Below are 12205 nucleotides of genomic sequence, written 5' to 3'. Positions count from 1 at the left end.
GTTGAAGTCTGTCTCAAAAGTCTAATTTCCCACGGTTTCTGTTTGGATCACTGAAAGATATTGAAAGTACACTACTTTCCACATAAGCACTGGGATTTCTATAGTGAATTTTGTGGGAAATTCTCCAGCATAAACTCAGACTCTTTTGGCAATATGTATGATGCTACCATAATTAGCTTTATCAAGTCCAACATATGTTAAAATACTAATACTAGTACTAAACTAATACTAACACTAATATTTAGTTTAACAAGGTTTTCCCATGCAATTGTTAAAAAAAGAAAACAGCTTATCTATTCTGTCTCCCTGATTGAGAAATTCCCCAAGGTAACTTTTGCTTTTCACTTCGTCCAGCACTGCTCACACCAGGTTGACTGGTGAAAAAGCAGTGCATAAGATAAGATGGCTGGCGATAAAGGAAACATCTGAACCACTGAGCCAAACAGGTTTGAGCCTCAGTCACACCCAGACTCCGTTGTTTGTAATTATCACCCATGGTGCTTGGTGTTCGTTTGAATCTTACATTGTAGGGAAATGCACAGATATTACCCCCTTCAGTAGATGAATGTGAAAACACCTCTCTAGTGACAAACTTTGCACCGATATGTCAATAGAGTCAAGGTCATTTATTTCAAGGGGTTACTCCTTATAATTCAGGGAGGAAAAACATGATTGACATGTCTGTGTTTAAGCCTTTATGTTTCTTCACATTGATTCATATCATTGTGGATAATCGTGTTTGTACAAGACTTTGTTTTCACCAACTAGTTGTTTTATTTACTACACATTATTGAAAAGCTATTGCTATAGTTGCCCCACACAGCAGTGAGCAGGCTGAGAGGTGACAGTTCCAGTATGAGCAGGTCAGGGAGTTTTAATACCACATCCACCAACTTATTAAGCGCCCACTTAAAGGATTGTAGTGGCAGAATTGTCAGGACTTAGGACTGAGACAAGGACAGAGACAGAGGATTGAGCACTGGTGCTCTCCAAGTTGTGTGTAAATTATTAATAACTCATTTGGAATGCTGATTTGTCATTTTTTGACTTGCCTGAAACTGTGATATTTTCTTTCAAACCCACAATGGACCCGCAGGTGAGTCAACTGCAGCGTGCATCACTTGTTTCCAGCTATCACTCAGGGAGACCAGGGAGAAGTGAGACAAAAAGCCTGGTGTGGCAACTTGATGTCTTTCAAACCCCTGCAAAATGAAGCTTAAAACCTGTACTTTTAAGCTGTAGTCTGTTAATCTTAATTAACTAATCTTATTAAAAAAACATTTAAAATAATAAACACAAATGCATCTGAATTTAGATTATTCTCTATAACTGATGGATACATGGTTTTATTCATCTTTACTGTAAATAGATTCTCTTAACAATGTAAAACAGAATCTTCCAAATCATAAAACTTTTTTTTTCAGTCCGATGGATCGATGTTCCTCGGTTTAAGAGGTGGTGGGGTTTCAGACAGCACCTAAGTTCAGGTTAAAATAAAACTAAAGAGAGAGAATGCCTGCAGTTTTGCAGCAAACAGTTACCTTTGGCCCAAAAAGCTTTTTCTCCGTGGACCACCATTATAGAAGAGACGTCTGTAAAACTGTTGACAGGACACCTCAAACTGCAAACAAGGTCAATTATGACTCTTTCTATTATGAATTTATGATCAATAGAGATTTTATATTTGTAAAACTTTCCTTGAGCCAAGAAAAAAGAGAGAAATTGGTAACATCTTCACAATATAAAGTCTGTGAGCCGAACAGGAACTTGCAGGCGGAGCCAGTGGGAGAAACACTTCAGCTTACATACAGTGGGCCCATACACCAGAAGCTTGAACCTTTTTTGGTGTATGCACCAGGCCAGCATTTCCATTGGACTGTATGTGTGCCAGCTTGGCGTCCAATATCTAGTTATTATTATACATCTACAATTCCAGAAGATACAACATTTGCCTGATATACTGTGACTTCCAGTATTAGGCACATCCACTTCCGGTCTTCCTTCCGAATACACGTACAGAGATAGACAGATACAGAAGATGATGACATCTCTGTACAACTCTAGTACATAAAGGTACTACGCTATAATAAAATACAAATAATTATGTCATCAAAATCATTATGTATTTTCTATTACTTAGAGTTCACACACATGCACACACCTGAAAAAACTATACAATAATGGTGTTTCTGTCCAAGCTGTCATTTATTTAAGACTTTACAGTAAGTTAAATTTCTCTTGTTACAAAAATAGAATATGGCTGTTGTCATATTTCATCATTGTAGAAAACATCCATATGGTGTACAGCACTTTCAGTGTACAGCATTACATTGATTTCACAGAGTAGGCTGGTGATACTTAAGACCCATAAGAAAAGCCTGCTAGCACCCTTGGATCTTACCTCAGTTGTTTCGATACTGGGGCAAACAAGAAAATAAGTGAACAGATAAAACACATTCAGACTGCAACAGACTCCACAGATGGACTCAGACATAATGCATACAATATTGCAACCCCTCCAGTACTTTGGAAAATAAAAACTTTAATCATATAAAAATCAATAGCAGTAGATGACAAGGTTTTTAGAGAATTTCTTTTTTTATTGTACCAGACAGTGTTACATGTGTGAATAAAGGTACTGTGGGTTCTTATCTTTGTTACATGGAGGATTAGTGAATATGTAGGGGACAGGGATAAACGAGGAGTGGAATATTGTTCAGGTGAGATGCAGAGAGAGGATGATGAAAAGATGAGATATCAAAATGGACTGACGAGTTCAACATGAGAACTAGTTACAAAAGAAGATGTTACTGATGATTTAATGATGTTGACTCTTAAAACTGCATTGGTCAGACTTAGATAGTAAATCATGACTTAATGATTTAATAATCATCATCGTCATCATCGTCGTCATCATCATCATCATCGTCATCATCGTCATCGTCGTCATCATCGTCATCATCGTCGTCGTCGTCATCATCATCATCGTCGTCGTCGTCATCATCATCATCATCATCATCATCATCGTCGTCGTCGTCATCATCGTCATCATCATCATCGTCGTCATCATCATCATCATCATCGTCGTCATCATCATCATCATCATCATCATCATCATCAGGATCGATTTCACCCGACAGAGCATCCTCAATCCAGTCCTCCAGCTCCTCTACAGTTGGCAAGTCCTCACCGTCATCCATGTCCATCCAAATGCTGTCAGCCTGCAGAGTGAAGAAAAACAAAAACAGCTCAGCTCCTAGTTCTGAGGATCTTTGACCCACTGGTGTTGTATTCATCCGCAAAGGCTCTGCTCTCTGCCTGTATTTTCATAATTGCTTCTTATTTTGCTGTGGTCGCCATGGCACATATGTGTTCAGGACTTTATAAGAGGTAATAACCAGATAGTAGCAGCACACATTCAAAAGAAGGCTATGAAAATTGAGGCCACAGTATCAAAAAAATAGCAAATGTAGCGAAATGTAATGCCAAGTGGACAAAGCTCATTACAAAAAGAGAGTAAATCTAGGGTTGGCTTTCATTTTCACTGGCGGGAGGAGAGGATGAGGAGCAATGCAAAGTTGGCCTGTTTTCTGTTGGACAGATAGGTACCAGCAGTCAGCAAATTTAGTTTGCAACTAATTTTCCTAAAATAGTAGATTGCATTGTACATACAAGAAGGAGGTTTTAATGCTGTGTTTGAAAACAGCAACTGACAATTCCTACACAGTTTACCTTCAAGGATATGCGCCAAGTAAGCATAACATCAACTGAAATATTACAGTTATTAAAAGTTTATTTTAACATGAGCTCCCCTCCTAGGCAAAGCAAACAAATACTGTAGTGCATATGTGTTTTGATTGTGCACTAGTGCAATGCCCTTTCCAAACATGCCTGTTCGGAAAGGGCGGATGGCTTGGCTTCTGGTATTGCTGCTTGCAGCTTTCTCGAGAACTGCTCATCCAAACAACTTCACTTTGGACGCTGTAGTCCCTTGGGTACTGAGCAATACACCTGCCATGACATAGTTGTGTCCTGTAGCAATGCTGGAGTATATGTGTCATTTGCTAACATTTCAGACCGGGATATTTACAGAACTAAAGCATTCATTCCAAAATAACATTGCTAAAGGTTGCCATGTTTGAGTTTGCTACAATGAAATATTTCCAGTCTGTCCAGTCTTTCTTTCCTTATCTGTTCTTGAATTTACTGTAGCGAGCGACGGAGACTGAACTGTGCCCAGCATGCCCTTTGGTGGCGTAAGAGTTAATAGGGGTCCCCTCTCAGTACACTACACACTGTGTAGATAGCACATTACATAATAAATATACACCCAAAGTGCAAAGTACAAAGTCAATTGGGTGGACAGTTTTTGAAGGACAGAGACTGACATTTTAGTTATATTTTGCCCACACACAAATAATCAAATGACCACAAATGAATCTAGCCTTGTTTATAACAGAGTCTGGCAAACACACAAATGCACAGGCATTCTATGACTCAAGTACCAAAATATTACTCACATCATCAGTATCGACAACACCAATCTGTGGGGAGGACAGGTCAATTCCAAAAATCTTCTCCCAGTGTGGCAGAAGCTGCAGGGAAAATTAGAAATAAAATTTAGATCAATTCAACTTTTATCAGCCAGTGTCAGTCAAATTAATGTGACATTTATGAAGAATATGTTTCAGTGTGTTTAGTGTTCAGTTAACTGTGAGTGAAGGAGCACCCAAAGGAGCTTCTCTGATTTCCTTTATGCATTATTGTACTGTTTTATATTCATACCAGTGGGAAGTCATCAGGGTCAATCCAGACAATGCTGAGGTGAGGGTGCTCTGTGTTATCCTCTGCAACTTCCTTCAGGATCTCAAGGAACTCATAACCATCTAAAGAGTGGAGAGGACAACAATGACACGAAGTCTCAGTTATTATAAGGGTCAATTGACAGTGGGGCAAAATGGTGGTTTTGTTAATTACTCATCCTTCATTCACCTGTAGAAATACTTATAATTGCAAGGGACAGTCTAATTAAATTTGTCTTGACACCATGTCTCAACACCATGCAAAAACCTCCTCCGACCCCTTTGCTGACCCATATAATACTTTCTATACATTTGCTATTGGTTATGATTTTAACATAATCTGGTGGTGTTTCTGTCAGTAATATTTACAATTCAGGGTTCCTTTACCTGGGTCAGACTCCTCTGCAAAAGCAATGATATGTTCATCATCAACATCGTCATCCTGTGGAAAGAGTAAAGACAAACTGAGTCCACTGGGGTTAACGTGTTGAAGTTACAAGAAGGCCTCTTCAGTTGTACAAAAAAAGACCTTCGGGCAAGTTTGTTTTAAAGTTCTTACCCAGATCTCGTACATGTTGTGTGGCTGCAGCTTCCTCAAGGTTGGTCTTGAAAATCAAAGAGGAATAAGATGTTATGTTTTCCATTATGGAGGGTTAAGCTTTTACTTCATGATCATTGTAGCAAAGCATTAATGGGACTCACCTGTCATTATCTTCAATGAATTTCACCAGCTCATCCTCAGTGTAAGGTTTTCCTGGGATGACCACTGGATCATCATGGAAGGGTTCATAGAAGTCCACCTCATTGAGCTTCATCTCCAGAGCCTTGGCAATCTGTAACACACGACCAAAGGATTATAACCAACAAACTGACCATAAAGGACCTGGGAACAATGATGAAGTGGTTTCATTTACACAACCACATTCATTTTACCAGTTTAGTTTGTATAAATAAATGCAAATTATTGGTCATATTGACTGTTTGATGACAAAACCTATGTTTAGTATAGTATAGTAGTTTTGAATGACAGCTGTTGTGAAGATACTGTATGCATTTTCAGTGTGTTAATTAAGAGAATGAGTAATAAATGATCATTGAGAACTTCTGGGAAGCTGTCTGACAACCTTTTCCCATCTAAGTCCCATCAAAAGCCTCTGCCTCAGCAAACTATTATGTAATACTGACTTATTATTACTGATTCCCGCAGCCATAGCTGCTCTGAACAACAGGCGCCGTTGATTGTGTCATGTTTATATGCTGTATATATGTCATTGCTTTTTGTGTGCTGCTCGCCAGTGTGATGTGTTCTGATGGTGTCGGTGTTTGTGTTTGTGTGTCATTGTTTTTCATGCTGAATCCAACAAGTACAGTGCTGTGGAAAAGAATTTCTCCTTGGGGACAATAAAACCTAACCTAACCTAACCTAATATAGGACATATATTTTTTAGTAAAAGTTTTTCCTACATGGAATTAAGGATGTTGTTCTTAAATGTTGTGTTAGATGCATAATACACAAAGAGCAATATGTTTTTTTCAATGATCAAATATCAAAGAGAGCTGAGTCTCCCTTTGGAGTTCCTCAAGGCTCAATATTTGGCCCATCGCTTTTCAAAAACAACATGTGTATATTGTACTTAATTATGCTAAATCAATATTTAATCATTTTTATATCAAGAATGGATCAAATTGCTATAGGCTATATGTAATGTGGACTACTCGGCAGAGTATAATGCCCCAATTCCGACACTTCTCATCTCTATGGAACCTTTAGCATCTTTTAGCTATTGATTTGGCTCTCTGACCCATACACTATTCTCTCATCAACCTCATTTCAGCAGCTGAAAAAAAAAAGCTTTGGTAAACCCATTATGCACTACCTGCCCAGTGCCAAATGACAGACAGACGAAAGCCTATGACTGGCTAATTGTAGAAATTTTGTTTTAATACTCTCAGATTTTTAAGTTAGCATATTTTTGAGTTTTAATCAGTTTTAGATCAATTTTCAAACATCCATTCATACTCTACCTAGTCCTATTACAGTGTTTTAAATGTGTCTAATCAAACTTATGATAATAATTATTGTTACTCACCTTGGGACTGAATGTAGCATAGAACTTGATGTGAGGATGGAACTCTTCAGCAGCATCGACAAAAGCCTCGAAATCTGCAATTTTACAGGCATTTATCAAGTTGTTTCAGTTTCAAGTTTTTCAGCTCCTGTATGAAATATCTAAGAATAGACTTGTTGTTTTCATCATTAATGCAGCTCCTAGTGTGCTCACTTGAAAACCACTTTAAAAATCAAATCAATCTTAGCCTGGTCTCTGTTGCACTTGCTTGATATGCAATTTAGAGCAATTATGTTGGAAAGCAACTGTAAAAAAGCAAATTGAGACAGGTTATCATGCCATCACAGTACAGATTCTTACGTTCTGACTTGTGACTCTTAAAGTAGCCCACCAGTTTGATGTCCTCCTCCTCGTTTTCAAAGCCTTTCAGTTCCCTACTATTGTCAATAATTTCCACTGGGTCCTCAAGAACCTATGGATGAAAAAGAGGGTCATGGAAGAGGAAGGAGGGGAGACAATGGAGTTGAAGGCAACAGAGAAAAGAAGCAAGTGTCAGATTTTCATCTTCGAAGAAAGCAAACTGTGATTTAGAGACTTTTTTTGCTAAAATAAAGCAGGCTATTAACTGGGAGATTATATCCTCACGAACATCATAGATGAACTCCACAATAGTGTCTGCTGCGAACTCGCCATCATATTCTATGACTTCATCATCTGAGAAGATGAAGACACTGTCGGACTCTTCAAGGCCTGGGGAAAAGAGAAGAAGCCCCAATCAGAGCAAAGGTCAGATATGCTTATTAGACTATTTGGCCTCATACTTCCCACATATTTACGGTTATGTTTAGTAAGAGAACAGAAAATATTAAAGTAGGCCACATACCACTGAGAGATACACATTATCTCTATAGACAGGTTAGTTAAAATCATTAGCCATTATCGTAGGTGCAGGGGGCAAATCCCCCTCATTATTTAGAACATACGCATTTGCACCCCCCTAATAAAACATGAAAGTAACAGAAGACTTTTATTTTGACACAATAAAACACATTTACATCATAAATTGATGTGGAAAAGTCACAAATTGGTGCATGAAAAATCACCAGTATGCAGGAAATTAAGTGTTTGATGGTCAATATTTTCTGGTGGTGGACCGCCAAACCTCCTTTTTTTATATGTGTCCCTCCCCACCAATCCTCTTGTAACAAAACCTATGCCCTTTGCCATTATAGATGAAGACTTTGACAAATGACTGAGATGCTGTACTGGCTGGTCTCATTTTGCATATTGGCGTATGTTACAGGTCTCTGCAGCTGTATTAGTTTTGCTGAGTGTTTACCTAATTTCTTTGCAACAGCTTTGTCTAGCTTTGCATCAATGAGGCCGACTCCGATATCTTCATCATCAAACTCATCCAGGACCTGGGCTACAAGCTGTAAAACAAAGACATCATATAATTGAGGACATGATATGTCACTTTAGTGTAAGTCAATAAAACATGGGAATACAAGCCTGCCTGAGTGTGCAGTAAAATGTCTGTATCTTATGCACATTTATACCTTTTTGATAAAGCTGTTTCACTCAGTAGTTTCATTACCATAAAAGCCTGCTTTTCAGAGCGCTGCTTATGCACTTTCTAAATCTGTATGAAACTTGAACCTTGTGACTGACAGTTGGTTCCACCAATGGCAGCGCCACATTCACAGCCTGACTGCATTGAGGAAGTGGTTTGAGGGTTGTCTCAGTGTGTTTGGAGGGTAAAAAGTGTGCACGTACAACACACACACACACACACACACACACACACACACACACACACACATGGGTGCACACTGGTGTCAGAGATCTTGAGCAGCTGCTTTTACTGGCATAAATAGTTTGACTAAGTAGGCTGTCCTGCAGGTTGTTGTGCAGATAATTCCTAGCATTTCTTTTAATTTGATTGCAGTTGCAGATGGGTGGGGTACAGTGAAACGGTTTAGAATTTGGTATGTCAGAATATACGCAAATTATATCTTTGAAGTTACAGTGCAAAAGTATATACACTTAAAAGTATTTCCATTTTATGAAAGCAGTTTGAATCTTTCAGTCCAGTATTTTGGTTGTACTGTGACTTTAGCTTTTTTGCACTGCATTATATTTTGTTGCAGACCCCAACCTTTTGGCATTTAAGTAGGCTAAAATAAGCTTTTAAAGGGCAAGTGATTGAGGTGAAAAAGGTTTTATAATATCCAAGCAACTTTAGTATACATTTGAGGATAAATTGTAATAAACAGATGTGGGGAAAAGCACTGGTTAATTATACTGGTAATTTCCTATTTCTTCTTCATTTTCTTATGAACACTTTGATAAAACCAATAAATTACAAATCTGCAAGTGAGAGGTACATTTGAGATAATTACATGTATTTGCATGGATATATTGGAGGTTGTTTATCTTGATTTACATATGTAAAATAAATAGATATAATTATCCAATCATCTGGACATCTTTTTTTCTGCTGTTTTTTTTATAGAAGCAACATGAAAATTGTTTACATGCAAAGTTGTCTTTAGACCTTGGTGTATCTGAATTAATCTGGCTGATATCATTTCTTCAGAGTAACCGATCCTCCCTGACTGCATGTAAAGTTAAACCAACAACTTCAGCATCTGGGATGGGATTTCATGGCTAGATCTGCATGTTTTCCAGCTTGGCAACATGCAAATTACACTGCAGCTGTACCCAATTTTATCTTTAAATACCACTAATTTGTAGATGTACACTGAGACATACATACTGTATATATGTCAAAAAATGCTGGCAGCATCTGATAAAAGGTAATTTCCTGTTCCTGTTGTGGATTGAAAATTATTTCTCCTCTTGTTAGTGTAGAGCCATCCCATTTTAATATCCTTAGCGCCTAAAGAGGACAGATATACATCCATGTGTACTTATCTGTAATCTGTTTATATGGACAGTGAGCAATTTAATAGTGTGGTGCATTTAGTCTGGAGAATACAAGCCCTCTGATTTACATGGAAACAAAATTATTAAGCATGAACACATAGGCCTCAGTCACAGTGTCAGGCCACGTTTACAATCTTGTTTTTGACCAAGAGAGAAAACACTTAATTATGACTTCCTCACTCTCATCATGTCATATATCATTTTACTTTCACCAACAGAGAGCCTTGACTTCTGAAAATTTGAGCCCTTTGCTGCTATATGTTACTAATAATAAATCCTCATCAAATGTAAATCATAATACATTCATAAGGAGAAACACAAGCCTTCAGGGAGCTTGACGCACCACAAAAGCAGCTTGGGACAAATATAGCGCCAGAAGCCACACCAGCCCAGGGACTATTTTGGTGAGGTGGCAGTGATGCCCAGTGCTCTGGGATCCGCTGACAAGTACAGTACTGCAAGTGTCAATCACAGCGCAGAGCTGAGCCGGCACTACCCGAGCCAGAACCTCCAGTGCTGGCCTTCAGCCCTGAGGCCGAGCCCTAACACTCCCATACAGAGACAGAGGCTGTCGAGAGGATGTGATATGCTAAGAGAAGCAGTGTGTATTAATGTTTTTCCTTCCATAATTATCTATTTCTATTTTTTCCTACCCATTTCATGTATTTTTTTCAGTGTTTTTTTTGTGTCTGTTTTGCATGTCAGTTTTAAAGGGAACCACCTACAATGCTTGCAGTTCTCCTAAAAAATAACAGTTCATCAAGAACATAAGGAAGCCACCTTTCGTGTAGACTGTGTGGTTGGTCATGCCAGGCGCCAGAAAATATGGTTGCCACATGATCCAGTGTATATATTCCACAAATCACTCCTATTATTTTTTTTATAGAACTGCAACTTCACATTGGCTATCAGTGCAGTATGTCTTGAAACAGTATCAAAAATGCTGTCTGAGAACCAGTCAGATCTGTATTGTGCGAGACTCTAATTTCGCTCTCTGTCTTTGGTCCAATTTAAAACGGCTGCTATTTCTGGGTGGCTATGAACATGGAATCAACTTGATATATTGAAATTGATGAGGACAAGAAATGCAACTACAACTTTTCCTGGAAATGCGGTGCATGAGTATGTCACATTTGATATTGTGTTTTTTTTTTTTTTCAGGTAACCAGAGAACCAACCCAGGTCAGCTGTGGTTTGATGCTGTTTGTGAGCTGATACTGAAAGCTTGCTATATGATGATGTAATGTTTCTGTGAGGAATGTGATAAAATTGCTGAGTACTCAGGCTGACAGGAGGCCTGAGGTATACTGATAGAGGTGTGTTAAGCACATCCACTACCACACACACACACACACACACACACACACACACACACACACACACACACAAGCACACACACACACACACAGAAGCACACAATGTACACAAGTTCAACCTTTGCCAGAATAAATGATATCTTGGGTCCTCACAGCTCAGCTCTTTGCCTTGGGTGGACAACACTGACGACACACAGCAGGCTTGTGACACATTTTTGGGACTTCACCAATCAGCATTTCTGAATCCAGCAAAGCTATTTTCCTCCTTGTAGCATCACTTTCCCATGATAACTATCCCTGTGTTCAAATTCACATTTCAAATCTACGTCAACAAATATGAAGAGAAATATGTATTTCCTCTCCTTGTAACCAAACAGTTACATCTTTACTATGAATCTCTTTTTATGTTTTTCATTTGTTTCTTAAACCAGCAGTATACTGCCACAAACTTCACACAGCGGGATTCAAATCCTGTGCAACTGGAATAAATTAAGATAGATCAAAATACAACATTGACTAGAACTTTCAACTTAACTTGTCAAAGCAACTTTAAGTTCAAGGCTGTGTAATGTTTCTGTGTGCTTTGCATTATTAAGCCTTGCATTATGAAGCTTTCTCATTAGCAAGCTATCCTCTCTATGCTACCCATAGTCCCCATCTCAACCCACCTCAAGGGCCAACTCCTCAATCTCAAATTGTTTCTGGGCGACGCGGCTGGATCCGGGATGGTCATGGTAGTACACCACCATAACATCGTACTTCTTCATCACAGACTTATAGTTCTTGAGGTTGAGGTCGTGGACACGGTCCTTGCCATCATACTCTGGAAAGTCCAAGCTATCCTTGCCCAGTGATAGCCCTCCAAAGGACAGCAAGACGGTCACAAAAACCCAGGTCCACTTCATGGCTCCTCTCTAAGATTTTGTAGGTGTCTACACAGTTTCAGAAAGTAAAAGAAGGGGCGCCAAAAACCACAAAAAACAAAATAGTTTGTTAAAAGTATGGAGAACCCCTTCCAATCCGCGTCACCCAGAAGAGAGCAAGACCAACTCTTGCATCCACCTTATTA

At 38.7% G+C, this 12205-nt stretch overlaps 1 protein-coding gene across 1 annotated transcript; it reads right to left on the bottom strand.

Moving 5' to 3' along the window:
- Nucleotides 1-2357: 2357 nt before the first annotated feature.
- casq1a (calsequestrin 1a) lies at nucleotides 2358-12117 on the bottom strand. The gene is made up of 11 exons (XM_050032811.1): nucleotides 11805-12117; nucleotides 8211-8304; nucleotides 7521-7621; nucleotides 7232-7343; nucleotides 6893-6966; nucleotides 5505-5635; nucleotides 5362-5407; nucleotides 5190-5244; nucleotides 4786-4886; nucleotides 4521-4595; nucleotides 2358-3221 (listed from the first exon to the last, which is right to left on the bottom strand). The coding sequence occupies exons 1-11, from the start codon at nucleotides 12039-12041 to the stop codon at nucleotides 2883-2885; spliced, it is 1365 nt and encodes a 454-aa protein (XP_049888768.1). The 5' UTR covers nucleotides 12042-12117; the 3' UTR covers nucleotides 2358-2882.
- Nucleotides 12118-12205: the final 88 nt, after the last annotated feature.

Source organism: Epinephelus moara, chromosome 21 (assembly GCF_006386435.1).
Source record: "Epinephelus moara isolate mb chromosome 21, YSFRI_EMoa_1.0, whole genome shotgun sequence".
In the NCBI taxonomy this organism is placed as follows: Eukaryota; Metazoa; Chordata; class Actinopteri; order Perciformes; family Serranidae; genus Epinephelus; species Epinephelus moara.
This window is presented reverse-complemented; position numbering and strand designations above follow the sequence as displayed.

Coding starts and splice junctions, on each gene's coding strand:
- casq1a (XM_050032811.1), bottom strand. CDS start 12,041: ATGAAGTGGACCTGGGTTTTTGTGACCGTCTTGCTGTCCTTTGGAGGG. Junction 8,305..11,804: donor TTGAGGAGTTGGCCCTTGAG/GTGGGTTGAGAT, acceptor TTTGTTTTACAG/CTTGTAGCCCAGGTCCTGGA. Junction 5,636..6,892: donor ATGCTACATTCAGTCCCAAG/GTGAGTAACAAT, acceptor CGTGTGTTACAG/ATTGCCAAGGCTCTGGAGAT.